General features: G+C 40.2%; 1 protein-coding gene across 2 annotated transcripts; it reads right to left on the bottom strand.

Annotated features, from left to right (window-relative positions):
• Positions 1–286: 286 nt before the first annotated feature.
• Positions 287–23,158, bottom strand: MORF4L1 (mortality factor 4 like 1). Of its 2 annotated transcripts, XM_012738356.3 has the most exons (13): positions 23,004–23,158; positions 18,861–18,907; positions 15,984–16,051; positions 12,851–12,967; positions 11,704–11,790; positions 10,800–10,880; positions 7,098–7,123; positions 6,512–6,600; positions 5,369–5,470; positions 3,509–3,597; positions 2,848–3,020; positions 2,498–2,582; positions 287–1,033 (listed from the first exon to the last, which is right to left on the bottom strand). In XM_012738356.3, exons 1-13 carry the CDS (start codon positions 23,041–23,043, stop codon positions 949–951), a joined length of 1,089 nt encoding a protein of 362 aa, XP_012593810.1. In that variant the 5' UTR covers positions 23,044–23,158; the 3' UTR covers positions 287–948. The 2 variants fall into 2 exon arrangements, with proteins under 2 accessions (XP_012593810.1, XP_012593811.1); XM_012738357.3 differs by lacking the exon at positions 12,851–12,967.
• Positions 23,159–24,866: the final 1,708 nt, after the last annotated feature.

The raw sequence follows: 24,866 nt of genomic DNA, 5'->3' as shown, positions 1-24,866 counted from the left end.
ATTGACAGAAAGTAAACTGTCACACGGGTAAAAATGCTCTTACTGCTCAAAATTGACAGACAAATAAATGTAGAGAAAGTAGAGAAATAGTCATGTGAGCTTCTTTTAGCTAAGACTCAAGAAAGCAGCTGCCATCGTTGCTATGATTAGAGCTCAGTGCCAAAGCTAAGCACCTCATTCCATACCAGAAAATTAAACACCCACCTGAAAAGTCACCGTCTAAATGTAAGAAGGAATACACAATATACAATGGGTTTTGTAACTTATCCACACAGGCACACTGCTCTTTGAAATTTAAAGAAAAAATTTATTGAAGATCTGAAAAACAATTCCTAAAAGATCAACTTTTCCAGAAAACTAGCCACACAATGCATTGCGTCTATCATGTTAAAACGTGCATTAGACACAAATACAAAAACCGTGAAACAAGCCACCATTCTTCAACAATTTGAGCAAAGATAAAATGCCTTAGGAACAACATGGATGACTTGCAAAGGATGGGCTCTTTACTTTAAGCACCATAAAAAAAAAAAAGGAGCACAAATGGGTGAGTGTGTTCAGTTATATACACTGAATTGAACCTTTGGCACTAGGAATCAGAGCATTTTGTCATATAGCATTAACACGTATTATAAAAGTGCGTAGTGTCAAAGGAATAGAACCGCCAGCGTTCAGAAGCAGCTTTGTCAACTAGGCAATAAACACTCTACAGCATGTCTCTCTGTTGTCCATCATTGAATACACTGGTAGCAACTTTGAAATGAAAAAAAAAAAAAAAAAGAAAAGAAAAAAGGAGCTATAACCCCTTTTATTTTCTCTGTTTAAAATCAAACAGAAAACAAACATCAATTCTGTTATACACTAACATCTTCAAAGTACATTGTTTGTACAGGAGAAAGACTAGGAACAAAACGTGTTTACAGAGACCCAGCACTCGGGGAGTGAGCCTCACACGGCTTTCCGATGGTACTCAGGAGGGGCCACTTCGTAGTCGCTGGCACTGAACAAAGTCGCAGAATTCTTTGCCAGGTACCTTAAAAAAACAGATGTTGTGCATTACCAAGATTTTTTAAAAATCTCATGTTGATCCAAATCTCTTCCTACATATTATATACATAAGCCACAGAAAACACTTTCCTTAAAGACATAAAACAATGGCTACTTCACAGTAAAACCACATGATTACAACTCAGGTAAACAGGCCATATATTGGGTGACATTACGCAGAAAGGAATGAAATCTGGAGTTACTCCCCTGATTTCACGAACAGCAAACAACAGTCATGTCTTCAGAATACCAACTTGGGAGCCTGAATTATGTTTAAGAAAGTTATCCTATTATATATGGCACCATTATCCTAAAACAACAACATCTAGATGTTTCCTTTAGCTCTTCAAGAAATCATATGAAAGGGACTGAATGTCAAGTAGTGGAGCACTTGTATTTCACAAAGAAATTGAGATCCAGAGAAGATACTTACCATTGGTAAAGAAAGGACTATAAATCTGTTTAGATTCTCAAGCCCATGTTGCAGTTTTAAATTTACTATAAATATATGGCCAAAGTAAAAAAGTAGAAAACTCCCACCTTTTCTCCCAACACCATACCCAAGAAATAATCCACTGTTAACTATGATCCATACTTTAGGAAAGCATTTATCTTTCCCAAAGATTGAAACGAACATCTTTACAGATGAGGGGAATTATATCATACTCCTCTACTACAGCTTGTTTTTTTCCCCAATGGACACAACATGAACATCTTTATCAGCTCAGTATTTTTTCCCCCATCACCTGCTTCATTCACTATATTTAGAGCAACCCCATTGTTTTAATAGCTGCTTGTTTAAAATTCACTATTGTAAAACTATCCTCCAAAAAGGTTGTATAAACTAGAATTGTCCCTTTCCCAGTTTCTTCAATCTAAATCTTAGTCAATCTGACAAGAGATTTTACCGATGGTTGATATTGGTATTATAATTCCAGACATATTTTAATGGTCCTTTGTGCTGCCTTTTCTGTAAATATCCTATGTCCTACTTATCACTTGGTCTTTTTCTTACTGAATCACAACTCTTCTTTGTGTACTAAAGATAGTAGCCCTTTATCATGCATGTAACACTACAAAACCATAAAAATGCTGTTTTCTTTCATTATCTTGAGTGTTTTAATTTTAGATTTAAAATTTAGTTTCATCTAGAATTTTGGTGCCCCATATAAGCGTAGCTTTTACTTTGTTTTCTTCCAAATTGTCAGTTGTCTCATCACCAATTTACTAAGTACTCCACCACTATCCCCTAGTACACCCATAGGCCATTCCATCATTTGTGAGATTCCCATGTATTTGCACTTATTTATATTGTTCCATTAACCATCTACACCTGTACCAACAGACTTTTATTTACTTTATTATGTTTTAGCATCTAGAGTGTTAATCTCTCCCATCGTACAGTAATTCTCAGATTCATGTTTATAATTTCAAGCATGCTTAGACTTACTTTAGGAAATCATGGAGATAATTCAGTAATAAAGCAAGGCTCTTCTCATCCAAAGGTGTATAGGCCAACATCGCTCCAATTCGCACTGTTTAAAGAAGAGAATTTAGCCAAAGTTACATCCAAGGCAGCACTGTAACCATATTATTTAAATTATGTGAGCAAATGCAACCATCACCAATTCTTATAAAATGCATGGTTTTAAAAGCTTCACCCTTGAACAGACTTTACTATTTAACATTTTAGATAAAAATTCAAATTGGAATAGAGTCACGTTTTAGAAAGTTAATTACCTCTTGCTCATTTAGGAAGAGAAAACAAGTAAAATTCATGTTTTCTAAATGGCGTATTACCGAATAATCTCAGCAGATGTGGCGCTCCATAGACTTGGGACATGGGTGCGTCAGGGTGATCTGCGAGGATCTCGGCGTACTGTGGTCTCTCAAACTTGTAGAGCAGCTGGGTGCCCAGCATCACGTTGAAGTACTCTTTTATCCCTGCCACCACTTCATTGACAGCATACTCCCTGGTGAGTGAATGAAAGTATTTACTGTCAAAGCTAGTCACTGAAAAAAAATAAGATAGGGAATAATCCAACTAATAAGAGGGTAAAGAATTAAATAAAGGTTGAGCTAGTGACAACCAACCATGGCTGATGTTTTTTCTTAAAGGGTTTTAACGAAGACACATGAAATCAATTTTTAAAACATGCTAATTAAAGCAGTGTTTACCAAATTAAAGTCCCTAAGATGGTTCTTACATTTTCAAATGGTTAAGCTTTAAATGGCTGTGTAGGTACCTACATAATAACTTCAATTTTGCCTAAAATATTTACTATCTGGCCCTTTAAGAAAAACTTTGTAAGCCAACTCCTGAATCAAACCAATGAAATTCTATTTTGCTAGTTTCTGATGGTATTAACAGAGTTAAGTGTAAGTTTCAGATGATTTATTTGGAAATAAGAGTTATTTTTTAAAGTGTCTTTGGGTATACTTCAAAGGTGCATATTCTTACTTATTATCTGTGTTTCCACGAGATTTCTTGTAATTTGCATAATCCTCTAGAATGGAATCCACATTCTTCTTGGCAGGAAGATAAAACAGCTATGGAAACAAAAACACACTTAAATACAAGTATTCCCTTTTCTAAAGAAAATTTGCATCAGAAAAAGCTTTTTATGCAATAAAAGATCAGGCAATAGTATTACAAAAAGAAAAAAGCACCATTCACCACTTAAAACATGAATACGTGAGGAACTAGAAATGTAATTACAGATAATCCCCAACCTACGATGGTATGACTTAATTTTTCACCTTTCTGCTGGGTTTATCAGGACGTAACCCCATCGTTAGTTAAGAAGCGTCTGTATGTTTTTTAAATAGCCGCACGTGGCCAGTGGTCACCACACCAGGGAGCCCAGCTCTCAAGACTGGCAACCTGCTCGATACACATCAAGCACAGAGCACACGCCACACGTGAATGTGCCTTCATGGTATTGTCAAGTCACCACTCACTGTATGCACATTACGTACCAGATTTGGTCTCTAGCATTAACATCATTATCTTTTTATCTTCACACCAACACTATGAAGCAGGGACATCCAAGCTCACAGATACTAAGTGGTAGAACCATGGTGCCATCACAGCTCACTGCAACCTCAAACTCCTGACCTCAGGCGATCCTCCTGCCTCAGCCTCCTGAGTAGCTAGGTCTATAGGTACATGCCTCCATGCTTGGCTCATGTTTTTACATTTTATAGAAATAGGATGCTCACTATGTTGCCCAGGCTGGTCTCAAACTCCTGGCCTCAAGGAATCCTCCCACTTTGGCCTCCCAAGATGCTGAATTAAAAGCGTGAGCCTCCATGTCCAGCCAGAACCATGGCTTGAAAACAGGCAGTTAGGTATAACTAAATAATCCTCTAAAGGATTCAAATAAGAATCCAAATGATGTCCAGAGTCTCATAATCTCCTCTAGTCCCTACTCTTCTCCCCCAACCTTTCCCAACCTAACTACGCCATTTGTTTGCTCAAAGAAATTGGTTTGTCCTACAGAATTTCCCATTATGGATTTTTTTTTTTTTTTTTTGAGACAGAGTCTCGCTTTCTTGCCCAGGCTAGAGTGAGTGCCGTGGCGTCAGCCTAGCTCACAACAACCTCAAACTCCTAGGCTCAAGCGATCCTCCTGCCTCAGCCTCCCGAGTAGCTGGGACTACAGGCATGCGCCACCATGCCCGGCTGATTTTTATATTATATATATTAGTTGGCCAATTAATCTCTTTCTATTTTTATGTTAGAGACGGGGTCTCGCTCAGGCTGGTTTTGAACTCCTGACCTTGAGCAATCCGCCCGCCTCGGCCTCCCAGAGAGCTAGGATTACAGGCGTGAGCCACCGCGCCCAGCCCCCATTATGGGTTTTAATGGTTAATAAACATGTTCCTCTATTAAACAACCTTATTTCCTGTAAACTAGTAACAGACCTAGGAGCGTTGGTACGATTCAGGTCCTCTTGGAGGCCATGAGCACCCCTGCAAGTGGTGGTGCGTGCTTTCTACCTCATTCCACTTTCAACGACAAGACAGTAAACACATGCTACGTTGTCTTTGTCAATTTTCAAAACGAGTTCCTGCCCTAGCAATCTCCAAAAATGAGTTACTTCCACCTTTATCACTACAAACGCATGACATTTATATGTGTACTTTTATTCCTCTCCAAGTTATTCTGATGGTTAATTGTTCAGCCACTCAATTAAAATATTGTAACAGTCACACCTTAAAAACTCAAGTCTATATAACATTTTCCTTTAATTTTTATTTAATTTTTTTGCTAGCAAGAACATTATATAGCTTGTAATTTGTATAGCTTTCCAGGTACCTGTTTTTGCCGGGTAATTAAGTCCCAGTCATCAACAAGCCAAGGTTTTAGCTCCTCAGGAATCTTTACTTTAACTTCAACTCTGTTCATGAATGTTTCTTCCTAAAGAGAAAAAAAAAAGGAAGGGTATTATTAACCCTTTGCACTTGCTTGCTTTTTTCTCATTATCCACTCGACATTATCCACACTCAACATCAGAGTGCAAAGGGTTAAAAAACCTATCTTTTCTTACTGAATAGCAACTCTAAAAAGTAGTATTTTTTTAAAACCTCCAGAGGCACTAAGTATAAATTAATTCTTTAAAAGCAGTCAAGTATACAGCTGGAACAGTCAATAGCAAATAAAAAAGACCATACGGCTGGCTTCAGGAAGAGAATCTTATCTTGGACCATTGAAGTCTGCATTTTCATGTGACGGTAAACATTCTTTAGTAATTTAGTTCCTCTTATTCTAGAAATGGAACATCCTGACTTCATACGTTTTAACTTAGTATTTTCATGGTTATCCTTGATCTCCAAATGACTACCCCAAACAACTATTTTAAAGGTACATCTTTAATTCATAAAATTAAAAGTATTGATTTCCAAGGAAGTCTTCAAAAACTGCCCAGAAATGCCTATTTGCAGATCATATCACTGTTTGTACGTATACTTATAACTTCAGCTTCAGAAACATAAACTATGTCAGTTAAAAATTAAAATCCTATCTTCAAATTCATAACTTTGGAAATTATAATTCATTAGAAATAAGATACTTTGCCAATTACATTTAAGAATTCTAAACTATACCGATAGGCTTTCATGTTATTTTTATAGGTTTATTGAGCCATCACAGAATTTAATAAACCATCTAATGTGACCCAATAAGTCTACCCAGTCTAACACCAAAGAAACATTTTTGTATGTGATCATGGAACTTACAAAACAAATGATGATGAGTTGGGGTAAAACAAAATCTAGAACTACAGGTGAAATAAAAATATATACAAACAGATCCTTTACCTTCAAAAAGAGAAAATTTTTAATTTCAGTAGTTAACCACATTAGCAATGCTTGTAAGAATCAAAGTTCTATGATTATGTGTTGTAACATGACTGAGACTAAAGATTCTAACATGCTCTTCACAAACTTAAGAAAAACTCACATTTTCAACAGTAGGATCTACCCGGGCCCTTTTCTTCCGAGGGGGCTGAGGTGTCTCACTGGTACTGCCACCATCTCCATTTCCAGGTGCTATAATTTGTTTAAGGGCAGGGGGAGAGGAAGGCTCATGTTAGCTAATTAGATAAGAAACTCTTTAAGGAAAACAGTCTCTCTCTCTTCATTATTTCTCCATTACATGGCTGTTACTTGAATCTGTGATTAAAGAATCATATTCCTACCAAAAATGTAACTTCCGTAAACAGCTCTACCAAACATTTAGTATGGATAACATCTAAATTTACCATCTTCCATTTATTTAAAAATGTTATCTTCTCAGTGGCAGTCATTAAGACCAAAGCAGATGAAAACAACTTAATGCTTATAAGTTTCTCCACCATAAAAAAAAAAAAGTTAGGTCTCTACCACCATGTACCTACCTATTTTATAGTATCACTGTGAGATTCCTGTTTGAGACCATAAACAAACATGTTTATCCCAAAATTTCATAGCTTTCAAAATAGTGTAATTCAAAATTTAAGTATTATAAAGGTAAAATAAATCAATTTTAAGAAAGTTAACATTCTTACCTTTCTGCTTATTCTTTTTTGTTTTCCTGAAATGGGAGAAAAATAAGAAAGATTAGTAATTACTTCCAGTAAAACTGCCTTTGTCTCAATTCCTTTTTTTTTTTTTTTTGAGACAGAGTCTTGCTTTGTTGCCTAGGCTAGAGTGAGTGCCGTGACGTCAGCCTAGCTCACAGCAACCTCAAACTCCTGGGCTCAAGCAATCCTTCTGCCTCAGCCGCCCGAGTAGCTGGGACTACAGGCATGCACCACCATGCCCGGCTAATTTTTTTTATATATATATTAGTTGGTCAATTAATTTCTTTCTATTTATAGTAGAGACGAGGTCTCGCTCTTGCTCAGGCTGGTTTCAAACTCCTGACCTCGAGCAATCCGCCCTCCTCAGCCTCCCAGAGAGCTAGGATTACAGGCGTGAGCCACCGCGCCCGGCTCAATTCCTTTTTATCAGGGAAAATTCACAGAGAAATACTGCCTTCAATAAGACCAGGTAGTAAATATAGTCTCCTGCTCAGGCACAAGGATTTTTTACTAATAGTTGGTTAAATTCACATCTCCCTCCACATAATAGAAAAATAAACCAAGAACACTTTGGGAGACAAACTCCTCCTCCAAGGTTGTATTACTTAGCATATGTTAAAAATATATATTACATTATTAGTCCCATCAACAAAAGTTTCAACGGATAAAATATTTTTTACAACTATTTTAGTTTTGATTCTTTTTTTTTTTTTTTTTTTGAGACAGAGTCTTGCTTTGTTGCCTAGGCTAGAGTGAGTGCCGTGGCGTCAGCCTAGCTCACAGCAACCTCAAACTCCTGGGCTCAAGCGATCCTTCTGTCTCAGCCTCCCAAGTAGCTGGGACTACAGGCATGAGCCACCATGCCCGGCTAATTTTTTCTATATATATTAGTTGGCCAATTAGTTTCTTTCTATTTATAGTAGAGACGGGGTCTCGCTCTTGCTCAGGCTGGTTTCGAACTCCCGACCTCGAGCGATCCACCCGCCTCGGCCTCCCAGAGAGCTAGGATTACAGGCGTGAGCCACCGCGCCCGGCCTAGTTTTGATTCTTAAAACATTAATTTAGATTTTAGATTTATGTATTTCTTCAATACTAATCTGTTACTGCACTCTCACTGGTCCGAACTTTGCTTCACTGTATTTCTTCTCTGAATTATATTACTTCCTTTCCAGTACTACACGCTATCCCACCACATCTCGGACAAAGGTGGCTTGTCTGTCTTGGTTATCTCTCACAGCAACTTTACTCACGCTCATTTATACACTGCCAAATGGTAAACTTACTGATTTTTGCTATTTCACATAATTATTTCTAGAAGAGTCTTACAAAGTCCATCACTATGGATTACTCCTGGTGAGACCACACTAGAACACCTGGAGTTTTCTACTTTTCTATAGCTTTAAATAATATTTATAAAACTAATTAACAGTATTTTAGGTCTTGAGGTTCATTTTACAACTCATGTTTGGATATAAACATAATATCTGGCCAATATGAACATAGGTTTTTTCCTATCTCTGCAAGGTTAGCTTTTGCAATATAAATACTTTTGGACAGTATTTCCGGGTCAGATTAAACCATGAACTGAACTTGTGTATGTCAACAATGCATGCGGGACCAAGAGAAACCAAAAGTCCTTACACTAAATCTTTTAACCCACTCGCTCTACACTACTAAAATTAAAATACTGACAAGTGATCAACTCTAAAAGGATCTATGAACTATACAGGCTGAGCAGCCTAAACCAGAAGTGCTTAAATCCAAAATTTTTGAGCCAACATGATGCTCAAAGGAAATACTTGCCAGAATATTTTGGATTTTGGATGTTCAACCAGTAGAGTATAATGCAAATATTCCAAAATCCAAAAAATTCTGAAATCTGAAACATTCTGGCCATAAACATTTTGGATGCAGGACACTCGCTCAGCCTGCACACTCAATGCCTCAGTAGCAAGAACACCTGGACATTCCTGCTTCAACCTTCTGGACTATCAGGAACCAGTCAAGAGGCTCCCACTGTGCAAGGATGGGGAAATTTGAATTTTGAAACTTTACTTCATGTATTTATTTACTCACCCATTATTTTTATAGTTCAAACTGCACACTTTATATTCAAATGCAAATAGTTTTTAGGCACACTACTACTTACATTTCTTTAACAACTTTTAGCAGAGTGATAAACAATTTGTTATATGAACTATTACTTTAATAAAATTCATATTTTTCTATATAGAGAAAGTTGCTGCCTTTTAAGACTCAACCGCTATTAAATCCTAATGAATACTATTACCTAAACAGATTTCCAAAGAACCAGATCATGAAAATGTTACCACTTATAAACAAAACTATGAGCCAGGCTCAAATAGTAGGTAATACACCTAATCCTTGCCAAATCTACCTTTTCACCAAAAAAAGTAAAACAACTCCAAAGACCTCAAAATGCATTAATTACCTTCATTACAAGCACCTTACTTCTAAGTAGTAAAGTCAGACCAATAACTCTGGCAAAAAATAAAATGATCTCTTCCAAAAAGTTATAATCTTTATGTTCTTATACTATTAATACTTATTTAAGAATACTTACTAAATTACCACTTACACCAACTTTCAGGTGCATAAACTTTAGACATACACCACATGTGTGTGACATGACTTTCGTATTGTAGGGCTTATTACCCCTAGAGTAAGTAATGGCTTTCTTTTTTGGGGTGGGGGGAGAAGGGCATACTATCTGAAACCTTAACTTCTCACATACCCTTAGAATAGGTTTCACCAAGGGGGAATTAATTAGTATATATTTTTAGCACTACTAAAAAAGCAAACTGTGCCAAAAAATTATCTCACAACACGTGCCCTACTGATAATACTCTTTGTAAGACAAAACATTACATACATGTATACTTACACATACTACTTGAAAGATAAGAATTGTAAGCCGGGCGCGGTGGCTCATGCCTGTAATCCTAGCTCTCTGGGAGGCCGAGGCGGGCGGATTGCTCAAGGTCAGGAGTTCAAAACCAGCCTGAGCAAGAGCAAGACCTCGTCTCTACTATAAATAGAAAGAAATTAATTGGCCAACTGATATATGTATAAAAAATTAGCCGGGCATGGTGGCGCATGCCTGTAGTCCCAGCTACTCATGAGGCTGAGGCAGAAGGATTGCTTGAGCCCAGGAGTTTGAGGTTGTTGTGAGCTAGGCTGATGCCACGGCACTCACTTTAGCCTGGACAACAAAGCGACTCTGTCTCAAAAAAAAAAAAAAAAAAAAAAAAAGATAAGGTTTGTAAAGGTACTTAATGCCACTGAGTTACAAACTTAATAATGGTTTAAATGGTATATATGTCTATTCTAGCACAACCAAGAGGGGGAAACGTGCTAAGTTTTGTATTTTCATTTTATTCCCTTTTTCTTAGAAACAAGTTCTCACCATATTGCCCAGGTTGGTCTTGAACTCCTGGCCCCAAGTGATCCTCACAAGTAGCTGGGACTACAGGAGAGCCATCACTCACGGTTTAGTGTGTATTTCCAATGATTTGAACAACCTGATACCTGAGGAATGGGATTCCCACTGGTTGTGACAATGTTCCACAAGTTTCTATTTCCAATAATTAACACATGATGAGTATCGAATATCAATTTCACTTATAAAACAGTATGCAAAATTAAAACAAAGATAGAGTTTCTTACACTTCAACATTTTTCTGTTGCAGACCAGATGTCTTCTTTCCTGGGGCAGCCCCTCTCATCTTCCCCTCTGCATACTGCTCCCTTCAAAAATAATTTCAATAAAGTCATCATAAAATGACTACTTAACATAAAAAATAAATTGCACCAGCTTCATTCCATCAGGAATTTATATTCAAATTGAGGTCCCAAGCCTGTACATATTCTGGCACCAAATTTTTATTTAACAAGTTGGACAAAGAAAGAATATACTTACACTTAGCAAAAAAAAAAAAAAAATCAAACAAAATCTCAAGAAAGAATGAAAAAAGCCCAAGATTTGGCTCTTCTATATCCACCAAAATTAAAATCAGTGTAGTAAAAAAGTGACTATAATAGGCTGTCTCTCATATTATTGAAAATTCCATTTCTGTTTTGGAATTCACTAATCCCAATGTCTTGTTTTACACGATCCCATTTTATCATTTCAATCTGACACATATTCCAGCTATGAAATCACCCTGGGCGGACCACACAGTTCTTCAGGATCCCTTTCCTGCACATGCTTTCAGAGATGAAGGGTAATGGGGGTGCCTCTTGTCCCTGCTTTCCTGTTTCCCCACCAAGTGTGCCTTCCACACAGCCCAAGAGATCGATCCAGAAGACGTTTAGCAGTGAGTTTGTATCTACAGCAATTCCCAACAACATTCTGCTGTTTTCTATCTAGATCTATGACAGACTCAGGTAATGATAAGTTACCTAGAAATGGCTTGTCTGACAACTCAAGTCAAAGCCCCAACAGCAGCTGACTGGTACCAAGAATCATTTTACAGGCAGAGCAGCCAACATGATTTCCATTTTCATTCCATGTCCAAAAACTAATCTACAGGCATTTCTCAACAATACTTATTTTACAAAACAAACTTACTGATTGGCTTTTTGAAGTTCTCGCTGTTTCTGCAGATTGGTGTCCACATATTTGAGAACTCTGCTCTCCGGAACCCATTCATCCCAACTGAAAAAAAAGGAAAGTTAACATATCACTCAAAAATACTTTTACCACTATTTAGTTCTCCAATTAATTTTTAGAGATCCAACAGACAAGACTTTGGATTTCTCTGTAGCAATCTGATGAACTGGCACTACAAATACATTCTCAACTAAAATGAAAATCTAATGAAAGTCTGTTCTATAAAGAAATGTTTTCAGAAGCAGCATTTCGAATCTAAATTGCCAGATTACTCAATTACTTTTAGAAATGGTCTGAGTGTGGCACTTAAAATTTAACTCTCTAATCAATTAGTCATAGAGAATAAAAATACTTACTATCTTAAAGAATTCTAACTCCCAGAAATGAAACATAGGAAGGAGTCCATAATAAAGACTTTAAAAAAAACCCAAAACTAAGTAGTCAGCTGTGTGTAATGACAAAGTTACATAGCTCTGTGCCTTTGTTTCACCTATAAAACAAGGGTAACAACAGTACCTATCTCAAAGGATCGTTATAACTAAACATATGTAAAATACATTTGAGAATCCCTGACACAAAATAACAAACATTCAAGGTATGTCAGAAACATATTAGGTGGTCTATAATACTCAAACACTATATAGATCAGCACAGCTAAGTTTGTAAATTAAAGTATAATAATGGTTTATCAGACCATACCATTAACTTCACGTTCATTCAATCACAAATGTATATACTAACTTCCAAGACTAACCAGAAAGCTGGTTTTCTAAACATCAAAAGGTAGAACGATTTTCTTAAAAATGGTAAGACATTCTGGCACTTCAAAAAGCGCCTTCAAAACAGTAATTTGATGGTGTTTTTTCCCCCAAAGAAGAAAACAGAAACAAGGTATTTCTTAGGGATGCTGAACGTTTTGAGCAGTGAGTCTTTTCTCCTGCTGATGGAGCTCCTTTAGTGACACAATTAGGTGTACTCTCAAGGTACTCTTTCGATAATTTCCCACCTCCGACCTCTTACATAACATAGCCAAAAGGAAAAATAAATAAATAAAAAACAAGCCTCAACATGATTTCCTAGAAAAAACTTTAAAGCATGCATTTACCTAGAGGTCAGGAGGGGGTGGTGTACTGAGGGAGCTCCTTCAGGAACAGGAAAAAGGGCTACATTATCCTCACGTGTCTTCAAAGTTTTTTCAGAGCGCCTGGGCCTCACAGCACTTCTGATACAGACAGCATAGTACAAAGTAATCTCAGTAACTAGGTGTAGAATTTAGCTTAAGCTTTATTAAGATTCATTTACCAATGGAATATTTAAATGTCTGTGTCAACAAATTCCAAGGTTTGAAAATTTAGAAATATCTTAATTATCTAGTGTGCTTTTGAAAAAAGATTAAAGTTTAAGAAAATTCCAATTTGGGGATTAGGGCATTGTATAATTTTTTTTAAAGTACTCTACCAACCATTTTCAAAATAAGGATCTTATTTATGTATCTTGATCTATTACAATTCTCTCTAAATCAAAGGGAGCTAGCCAATATTTAATTACCACAAGGTTCCATTTTAGAACCTTACAAATCCTTTCCCTGATATAAAATGTACCTCAAGACATAATCACCTTGATCTTTTAAAACCAAGTTACTACTAAAGTTTCCTTCATACGTAAAGAACTGAAAATTGTTGCTGGATCAAAGGAAAATGAAGTGGACAACATCTTTTGCTCTAAGAAAACCGCTAGGGTATAACTAAAGGCCAAACACTCAGAAATTTACATATATAGGTCAAGCATAAAAGAATTTCAGAATTTTCTAAAGGTCACCTGTGACTAATTTCCAAAGTTACAACGAGCCATAGTAAATAACCGAAGGCCAAACACCCAGAAATGTTTATGTATAGGTCAAGCATAAAAGAATTTCCATTCTTTCTTGAGGAGGTTTGGGTGGAAAAAAAGATTTCCAAATTTTCTAAAGGTAGCTTATGACTAAAACGTAAAGTGACAATGATCCATGGCCACTACTTATATAGCATTAAATAAAAACACAATACACTTGGCTAGGCATTCAAATAATTCCTCCCCTTTCAAAAGGGGTATATTTAAAGGTTAAAGTACCTTCTAAGGGTAAATTTTTTTTTGAAATTATGTATATTTATCTATATGCCAAGTAAACCACAAAAAAGACATTTTTGATTATTAATACTACTCAATATATCTACAAAGATAGCAAGCAATAAAAATACCTAATATTTGGTGCCTTCTTCCTTAATTTTCCCAAGGAGTAATTAATACATAATATTAAATTAGAGACAAGAAAAAATAAAACAAAACCTATACAAGCCTATGGTTTATGTTACTGGACTAAAATATACCAAAGGAAAAAAAAAGTCAATTATTTTTTGAAACAGTAAAATCAGAAAAGACAAGCATTTGGTATTTTCACATCTTCTGATGAGCTACAAATGCCACTTTAAATCCAGTCTTTGAGCTGTACATATCTACTGGTGATTTTATACAAGGTATCTATTACCTATGAAAAAGAGTTAACCACAAATGCTGTATTCACAGCTATTAAAGGTGAAATACTAAAACAATTCTTTACAAGTGCAGGGGGTGGGAGACACAGCAGGCCTATCCCATGAATTTGCTCTGTGTTTTTCTGTGATATCCAGTATGGAACATTAGCTTTCCCACTTAATATTGCTAAGAAAGATATTCTATTTCTTGTGGAGAATTGAGATTCTCATAACTCAACACTCTCAACTTTTTCTGGGCATTAGTAGAGTATCAATATGTAAAATATAGACGTCTAATAAAAGATTGAAATGCAGTTTACCATTTTTTTTAAAATGAAGAGAAAGCTATGAGATACACTAGGAGCCACAAGATAAACTTTCCTATTTCCTGGATATCAGAATCAATTTACTATTTATATTAAAATAACATTTAATATCATAGTTTACTACTAAAAGACCAGAATACCATTTTCTCCATATATTCCCAATTTCTCAATATTTAAAATATAAGCCTAAGGGGTCGAAGTACTGAAGTGCCTATCAGTATTAGAAATACTAAAAGGAAAAGAAGTTAAAAGTCCATTTCTTCTTAGCTAAAAGCACTTGCTATGTGAAAAAATTTCCTAACAAATACAATTAACTGGGTTGGTCACTTGGATAGAGGACTATATTAATTCAGCCCAAAGTCACAGAGCCAATAAACTGTACAGGAAAAAACCACCTTCCACATCAACAAAGCACTCATCACATCAGATGGCAAATGCTCCCATACATAGTCAACCAGGTACCAGAGCCTGGTCAGTTGATACAAAGCCTTAAGTTACTAGAAAGCAACTCCTAAAGAATTACTTACTAGCACGGGCAGTGTTAAATTGGAAGGGTAAAACATTAATAAACTTTAAAACCTCTCATAGTAAAACTTGCAGGCCATTCCATTCTAGGGACCAAAAAGGAGGCCTAAGTAAACGTTAGGGTGCAGGCCCCAAGGAGAAAGTCTCATCACTGAGAAAAGCCTCCATTTATTCTGTTCTAGCATGTGTTCAGTCTATACCCATGGTCCATTCCTGGAAACAGATCAATACATCACACCGTTTTACCACCCCCCTACCCCCTTAAAAAGGCTTAACTCGGGGATAGGAAATTAGATTCTGTCATTGAATTTCTGTATCTGTGTTAAATCATATGCTAAAAACATGAAATCACTTTCTGTCAACACTAAATTGTTCTTCCAAAGTTCCGAAAACGGGTGGTAAATTCTGTCATTACTCCACATCAGGCAATCTTTATCCTTCTCCCTTTTCTAGGCAGAAAAGCCCAACTAGTTTTCAACATAGCTGCTTGAAATGATAAATATAAAATCACTTAGTTTGTGGTAAGGCCATCCACAAAAATTCAGGCTATCCTAAAATGTACCAGAAAGAAGAAAAAAAAAAAAAATACCCAAAAAAAGTGTCATGTGCCACTCAATCAACCAGGATAGTTGACTGATTAAATTATTATTAGGCATTATACTGGAACACAAAGGAATACTCCAAAGAATCAAGTACATTTAAATAAAATGGTTGAGTTCCCCAATTTCTAGTACAGTTTTGTCCCCATACAAATGATTCACCCTTGCTATGTACTGTATTACATTAAACTGCACAAGTATATACTTGTGCCAGCCAGTGACACAAGGTTATCTTGTTAATTATAAATAAAAATTGCTTTTAAAGATCTAATACTCACTTTTTATTCCAACCACTGTAATGTATAAAGTATTTCACTTGTTTGTCCTTTATGGCAACCTTTACGCACTGAAATAAAAAAGAAAAAATTCACTTATAAGTATTTTTTTAAAAAGAAAGAGACACTATCTGGATGATTTTAAAGTATCTTATCTTTCAAAGATACTCTATACAAACTTTTTGGTGGCCAAAATGAACAAAATTAAGTGTGACTAAGAGAACACTATAAACTTTTAGAGTACTTAAGTTATAAAACTGCAAATTACAAAAGGTCCAACAAAGCTGAGAACCATTAAGCAGAAAATGACACCTCAAACCTTAAATCAACAGGCCAGGTAAACCATCTGAGGACAGCTAATGAAAGCTATGTTTTATGCTTTCTCAAGGTCTAACCAGCCAGGAGCTAGCTACATTTACTTAGAAAGCAAATTCCACTCATGGAAAGTATTAAAACTAAAGAACATCATTAGCTTGTGAAAGATGATAAGCTGTTCTGTTTCACAAAGTTAGTTTAACTAACTAGCTAAGTTATGAATTAAAAATGTTTTATGTTTTTCTTAAAAGCAGCCACACAAATCAAGAGGAACTATTAGAGGAACGTCATTAACTATGACAAGTGATGACTATCTGGTTTTGGATTTAAAAGTCTTTAAGGGAGACAAACCAAAAGAATTACAAGATTCCAGAAGAGCTTTTGGAAGGGGAAAAAGAAAAGAATTATAAAAGTTGAAGTTATTTCAATGGTTTCTATTCAAGAATTTTTCACTCCAGTGTTTCGCTGCCAGAGGAGAAAAACCAGCCAGTTTAGTAGAGTTTGCCAAACTGATACAACAAAAACATTCAGGGATATAAATTACCAAAAGGACTCTTAATTTAACACTTATAAACTGTATAAATACATCATCAAGATACATGTACATACACTACATACACTTAAAAGTTCCTGACCATCTCCAGGAATCCAGATTTTGCCATTTTAGAATTTTTTTTTTTTTTTTTTTTTGAGACAGAGTCTCGCTTTGTTGCCTAGGCTAGAGTGAGTGCCATGGCGTCAGCCTCGCTCACAGCAACCTCAATCTCCTGGGCTCAAGCAATCCTCCTGCCTCAGCCTCCCAAGTAGCTGGGACTACCGGCATGCGCCCGGCTAATTTTTTTTTTATATATATATTAGTTGGCCAATTAATTTATTTCTATTTATAGTAGAGACGAGGTCTCACTCTTGCTCAGGCTGGTTTTGAACTCCTGACCTCGAGCAATCCGCCTGCCTCAGCCTCCCAGAGAGCTAGGATTACAGGCGTGAGCCACCACGCCCGGCCTAGAATTTTTTTTAAAGAGATGGAGTCTCCCCGTGTTGCCCAGGCTGCCCTGGAACTTCTGGGCTCAGGAGATCCTCCCACCTCAGCATCCCAAGTGGCTAGGCCTACAGGTCCGAGCCACCACACCCAGCTCCTGAGAACTTTAAAAATGCATTATATGCATGTATTCAAAACACAAGTAAATAGTGGTGAAAATTATTGTCAGAACTGACACTTTAAAGACTATTTTCAGATATATATATAGCATAAACCATCCACCAAGAATTTATACAGAAATTGCCTAAAGCCAACTACTGCATGCTCTCGCTTGTTAAGTGCAAGCCGAGCAACAGGTCTGCAGGGCATACGGTGTGATGCAATGGACACTGGAGACTCAGAAAGGGAGGGTTAGGAGGAGAGTGAAGGCAGAAAAATTACCTATCACGTGCGATGTATGCTAAGAACCCAGACATCACCACTGTATAATTAATGGATGTACCCCAAGCTACCTGTACCCTTTAATCTATTGAAGTGAAAAAATTAAAGTGTTATCAAGATTATTTATTACATCACAAATATGTACATTATATTTTAAAGGTGCCAAGTTCTTAACATGGTATATGGCACACAGAAAATGCCAAATGATTATTAGCCATGTTGAATACGGTTTGCTAAGAATTCAACACAGAACTCAGAGTCACATTTATTTCATCTTCCTATCCAGTACAGGTTTTCTTAGTTTGGACTTTTATTATTAATTATGTTATTTGTTAACAATGCATTATACAACATACTGGTTTAAGTCGGAAAATCTGGCAATAGCAGACTTCAAATTTATTGACTTTGGAAAGTAATGTTTGTTTTTATGCCCAATTTCTGCATTATAGAGAAACTATATTTCAGACCTGAAATTCTGAACACACACCTATGTATTAACTGTAAATTTTATATTAGTTCTGAAAAGACTTTTTCCTGGAAATTATGCATTCATTTTCACAGTGAAAATAAAAATTATTCTTAAAAAAAAAACTACCAAAAACAAAACACTAAAAACATTTTTGGACTTTGGAAAGCATCCTGTTTATCTTTGGCTAACTGTAAAATCAGTTTTTCTAACTAGAGCACACACTTGGACACAGACCAAACCTTGCCTGACAAACCAACATACAATCAAAAGTTAAAATGCATACATTTTTAATGTTAGCTTTATTTTTAACCTAAAATAATTAGCTCAATGCTTGGCATGTAATATTTACACATAAAAATAACCAGCAATGTCCTCTCACCAAGTCATTACCTACAAAACGCTATTTGTTCCCACAACCAATCTTCATCTTCTCTCATTCCCGCAAATGCTCCAGCAGGCCAGTAAGAAAGGTGGGAGGGAGTAGCTAAGTTTACAAATTAATGACTCGCTAAGCAAGTAGTATGGAACCCAGAAAGAGAAGATGGGAAAACTTATGAACTGTGAGCCTAAAAAAGGCAACTCTTACTGAAGCAACAACAAAACACTGAAATTTTGATATGAAATAGATCTAATCACTAGATTTGGCCAAATTCTCAAAAGAAAACAGATTTCATACCTTTGCTTCATAAAGAAGAGGCCCATGAAAGCACAGTACTCGCTCACCTGTAAAAGTAAAAAAAGTACTAGATTAATTGTAATTTCTCTTTATATAGTCCCATCTGAGATATCTCACTTATAGTACTCCTAGCAAAACTAGGAAATGGGTAAGGCTATACATGGGGCAGCACTTCGGATCAAACTTCAACCACGTTCTACAACAGAAACACCTCGGTATCTGATGTAAACAAGAAAAAACAATTTATTGGAATGTCAATCTATTTAAATCATCAAATCATCTATCACCTGCTAAGCAAGCAAACAGAATCTACCACAGCTACTCCTTTTTGTCAAGGGTGGGTGGTTGGTTTTAACTGCATGCATACAATTTTTGAAATGCTTTTCCCTGTGTGTTTTTCTAAGTTTAGGACCTTACCCTTCACCTGTACAACCCCTTTAATAAGTAAAATATTCTAGACATTAAAATTTCAATTGCATACGTGTCAAGATTTAAGTTTAAAATGAAAAAATAAAAATAAATAAAAATAAAAAATTTCAATTGCATCATAGATGGGCTGGATTTTCTTTAAGGAGTCCCACTCTGTTCATTCCTCAAATGGACATTCTAGGTGCTGGGATACTTCAATGAACAACAACAAAAAATAAACAAATCCTAACCTTTGCAACTTACACTGTTGAGCTTACCAATAAGACTCCCAAGACTAAACAAAATGTTTAGGGGTTGTAATATTATTAAGTCTTTGAAGCCATCCCTGCTCATCAAACAAAATTCTCAACAAAACCTCAGATTACACTTCATTATAGTAGGAATAGATTTCTCACATATTATTTTCGGCCCACTTGGTTTCAACAGACCCAGAGGCAAGAATCCAACAGGGTCAGCCCTTTTTTTAGCTCTAAAATTAAAATAGCCTATTAGCTCCATTCTGAAATAACTATTGGGCAATATGGATTTCATCTTTTTTTAATTACTGTTGCTTTAAAAAATTTTTTTAAACTGACCACAACTTACAGATAAACCTTCAATCTGAAATATTAATAGTTATTTCACATCAAATCTGTATATAGTGTCTCATGTGCCTATGTGTGACAATCACTGTTAGATTAATAACTACTGATACATAAGTATAAATCTGAACAATTTCCTGGGTTTCATATTGCAACTACCTTCCTAAAGAGTAAGGAGGATGAATGAGGTACTTTGGAACGGTCACAGGGAAGGATCCAGAGAGAGGGAAATTTGTACAAAAGCACAGAAGCACGTAACAGGATGACACTAACAGACAACTCTCTAACAGTCCAGAACTTACAACCAAAATGGGTAAACTATATTACCAATAAACAGCAGCACCAAAGATCAGATCTGTTTCCTAATTTCACTCTCCAGGTACATTTTAAAAGCACTCTGAAAATGGCCTACCATTTTCCCCCTTGGCTGCTGCTGCCAAAAACAACTGCGCTGAAGCGAAGGCCCTTTGACCTCCATTCTAACTACCGGGCGGTAGGATTCTGTGAAAAAAATATACAGCTAGTTGAGGAGTATGACCCAGGATAACAAATGCCTATTTTTCAGAGAAGCAGAAAGACTAGCAATTGGGGAAACAGCAAATCACCTATTAGATAATGGTTCCTTATACTTTTCTCCACCCTTAACCCATTCTAGTATCAAACTATAAAGGTAACTCTGCCCAATGCCCTCAAATTCAAGGTTAATGAGATCCCCAATTCCCATCCTCCCACTGGTTTGGGCTTACTACGATTATGAACATCAAAGGCCATCATCAGCCAATATCTTAATTCCTGACAGGACCAAAAGAAGGGGGTCTCCCCCTCCAACAATGAGCTAGATGTGCAAGAGTTTTTTCTTTACCCAATGCAATAATTTCAAATGAAAGGTAAGTTGAGAAAGTGCAAAGTCACTGAGCTTTAAAAATTGCTCATAGAACATATATTGTACCATTAAATGAAAAACTTGAGTTTTACAGGAATCATAAAAAAAAAATTAAAAAAAAATAACCACCACTTTCTGGGAATCCATGTTTCCACCATAACTCTTCTGCAGTGTTTCAAGATAGTTCTGTTAGCACCAAATACTCCTTTTTTCCTTACAAGATATGCTCTGAACATCTTATAAATTAAAATGGTTTTTTAACAAGATGGTTATACAATTCAGTTCTGAAGCACCAGTAGAAAACACAGCTGGAGAACAATGGTTAAGTGCACTCTTTTAAATAGCTTTCAAAATCTGACCTAGGGGTACCTTGGTTCCTACTCTTCTCCAGTTACACCAATATAACTGCACACAGATTCTTCCTTGCAGTCATCTCCCTCACTTTACCAGCCTTCTGTAGAACTAAAGCACTTCCTCCATAACAGTAGGAACAACGATGTTCCTTTTTTGTGCCATGACAGTCTGACGAATTGTATGAGCCTCTTTCTAGAATGTTTTCATAAATACATATGACATAGTATTACAAAGGAAACCAACTGTATTGAAATCGTTATCAAAATATCTTAAATGTTCCATCCTTATTTGATCTATTAGGCAAGATTTAGTACTGATCTAGTAACTATTCTAATTTTGAAGTAACATAAGTGATAACTGACTATATCTTCCAGAACTGCAACACTGAGATATGAAAATACACTGTTAATACTACTGCGGGTTTTTTTTTCCTGAGGGGTGCGTTACATCTATAACTGAAATGCTAAGTATCAGCTAGACGACAGAATAAATATTTTTCCCAATTCAAATTCAGAGACCCTCTGAATTATACCCACCGACTCTAGATTAAGAATATCTAAACTCGGGGGGTAGGGGGGAAAAAAAGAATGTCTAAACTCTAAACTACTTAGTAAAAATAACAACTCCATAGTAGAGGTAGAATAACAGCTTCTCAAAGTCTAGGCATTACGAGTCACTCATTACCAAAAATAACCTGAAAACTCCTTAAATACCCCATAAAGTTAAAATATGCAGTACTTGGGTTTCAGGTTTTTGCCTCTAAACCTGAGTAATCACAACTCACTTTAAAGCCTGAAACTCCCTACGACAACCGAAATTTGCGCAGACACCTGCACACCTGCAGCAACTAACGCACATCCGCGGCAGTGAGGAGGAATTCAAAGCTGTTCCTCCTCGCCCCCGTGAGCTGCACTCCCTCCTAAGTGCGCCATTCGACCTCGGCTTAAAGCACAACGGACGCGCCACCTGTGAAAGCTGAGGAGGCCGCCCCTCCTCCGCCGTCGGACGCCAACCTCGGGCAAAACGCTCGACGACCGAAAGCAAGCAATAAAAGTTAACTTGTAAGACGCTCGGTCGAATCTCGCAACTCGTCAGACCCCCGCTGCCATCTCAAAGTCGACGTCGACGCGCCGCGACTCGCGAGCGCAGGTGCCGCACGCCCGCCGTCGTATTTTTCTGCCCAGTGCGCCCCGAGCGCGCGCCCGCGTCTCCCGGCGCCGCGCGGAGCAGCAGGGCGAAGCCTCCGGCCACACAAAGCGGAGGGAGACGCCCGCCCGCCCCAGGCGCCGTTTCCGCGCTCGCCGCCGGGGGGCGCTGCACCCGCGCTGCGACGCCGGCGGCCATGATGGCGCGGCCATCTTGCGGCGGCCATCTTACAACGCACTTCTCCCGCCCCGGGGCCCGAAGCCCACCCCCACCCCCACCCGCGGCCCGGCGTCTCCCGCGAAGGCGCCCGCCCCGGCCCGCCGGGCGGCGCGGGGACGACAGCCGTTGGCGCCGCGCGGCCCCGCGGCCCGAGCGAGCGAGCGCCCGAGCGGCCGCCGCCCCGCCCCTCCCCCGCGCCACATCACGTTCCCGCACGGCCGCCATGGCGCGCCCGCCGCCTCCCTACAATAGGCGGCCGCCTCCGCGCCCTCGCGCCCCGCGCCAACGCTCGCCGGGCTGGGCCGCGCGCCCTCTCCACGCTAACGGCCGCGGGCGCCCCGCTCCCCGGAGCGCTTCCTCCCGAAGACGCACCCACACCGCCCTCCGCAATGCGCCGTCCCCGCACAAAGCCCCGCCAGCCGCCGCGCCGGGCCGCCCCGCGCCGCCCCCGGCCCCGGCCGCGCAGACCCCGCGCCCGCCGCCCTCTCCCCCGCGCCGCGGGGCGTCCCTCCCCAAAGGGCGCAGACTCACCCTCCTGGAATTTAGGCTTCGGGTCCTGCTTCGGCGCCATTTATAAGTGATTCGCCGCCTCCTCCTTCTCCCACCACCCCCGACTACCGCCCCCTACTCTCCACCCCACCCAACTCCGCGTCAGACGCGCCGTCAGGCTCCGCCGGCTCTACATCCCGGGCCCGATTTGCCAGCGCCGCCGACCTCACAGCGCCGCGACCGACGCAGCCGCGGTCTCAGCCAACGGCCGCCCGCCGCGCACGCGCCCCTGCGCACGCGCCGCCGCGGGGCACGCCGGGAGTTGTAGTTCCGAGGCGGGGAGGGGGTCGCGCGCAGCCGGGTGGGGGAGGGGCGCCCCCTTCTCATCCCCTTGCCCGGGTGCCGGTCCCCGACCCCCCGAGTCCTCTCACCCGGGGCCGCCCCGGATGGTTAGAGCCCGGGTTCGATTTTGTGTGTTATCAGAACGGAGCCGGCGGCGGGGGGTCGCGGGGGCGACACGAGAATGGGGCAGGTCCAGTTGTGGGGTCCGCAAGGGTGCTGGGTCGGCGGGGCGACGCGGGCTCCCCGGGTCTTACGTATTGGGGGGGGGCAGCAGCTGCCCACAGAGGGCGGGAAGTGGGGCCCGCTTCTGGAAGCTTCGTTGTCCAGCCGGCGGCGGCTGCTCCGGCCTCCCCTCCCTCAGGGAACCGGGGCCCGCGTGGGGGCCCTGGCGGGCGGGTCGGTGGGGTCCCGCCTTCCCGGAAGGAGCCCGGGGTCGGGGTTCCCGGCGCCCAGCCGGGGGCCTTCTCGTCTCCGGGGCCTGTCACTGATCGCGCACCCCGAGCACGCGGGCCTCGCGTGCTGCTCCCCGTGCAAAACGGCCTGGGTTCGCTCGGCGGGAAACGGCCTTGTCCGGCCGCCCTGTGTGAGAGAGCACTGCTGCGAAGACAGGCGGGAAACGGCCTTGTCCGTGCGCCCTGTGTGAGAGAGCACTGCTGCGAAGACAGGCGGGAAACGGCCTTGTCCGTGCGCCCTGTGTGAGAGAGAACTGCTGCGAAGACAGGCCGGAAACGGCCTTGTCCGTCCGCCCTGAGTGAGAGAGCACTGCTGCGAAGACAGGCGGGAAACGGCCTTGTCCGTGCGCCCTGTGTGAGAGAGAACTGCTGCGAAGACAGGCGGGAAACGGCCTTGTCCGGCCGCCCTGTGTGAGAGAGAACTGCTGCGAAGACAGGCCGGAAACGGCCTTGTCCGGCCGCCCTGTGTGAGAGAGAACTGCTGCGAAGACAGGCCGGAAACGGCCTTGTCCGTGCGCCCTGTGTGAGAGAGCACTGCTGCGAAGACAGGCCGGAAACGGCCTTGTCCGTGCGCCCTGTGTGAGAGAGAACTGCTGCGAAGACAGGCGGGAAACGGCCTTGTCCGGCCGCCCTGTGTGAGAGAGAACTGCTGCGAAGACAGGCCGGAAACGGCCTTGTCCGGCCGCCCTGTATGAGAGAGAACTGCTGCGAAGACAGGCGGGAAACGGCCTTGTCCGGCCGCCCTGTGTGAGAGAGAACTGCTGCGAAGACAGGCCGGAAACGGCCTTGTCCGTGCGTCCTGTGTGAGAGAGAACTGCTGCGAAGACAGGCGGGAAACGGCCTTGTCCGGCCGCCCTGTGTGAGAGAGAACTGCTGCGAAGACAGGCCGGAAACGGCCTTGTCCGGCCGCCCTGTGTGAGAGAGAACTGCTGCGAAGACAGGCCGGAAACGGCCTTGTCCGGCCGCCCTGTGTGAGAGAGAACTGCTGCGAAGACAGGCCGGAAACGGCCTTGTCCGGCCGCCCTGTGTGAGAGAGAACTGCTGCGAAGACAGGCCGGAAACGGCCTTGTCCGGCCGCCCTGTGTGAGAGAGAACTGCTGCGAAGACAGGC

This window comes from Microcebus murinus, chromosome 7 (genome assembly GCF_040939455.1).
Source record: "Microcebus murinus isolate Inina chromosome 7, M.murinus_Inina_mat1.0, whole genome shotgun sequence".
NCBI lineage: Eukaryota > Metazoa > Chordata > Mammalia > Primates > Cheirogaleidae > Microcebus > Microcebus murinus.
Note: the sequence above shows the minus strand (reverse complement) of the source record. Positions and strands in the feature narration are given on the sequence as shown.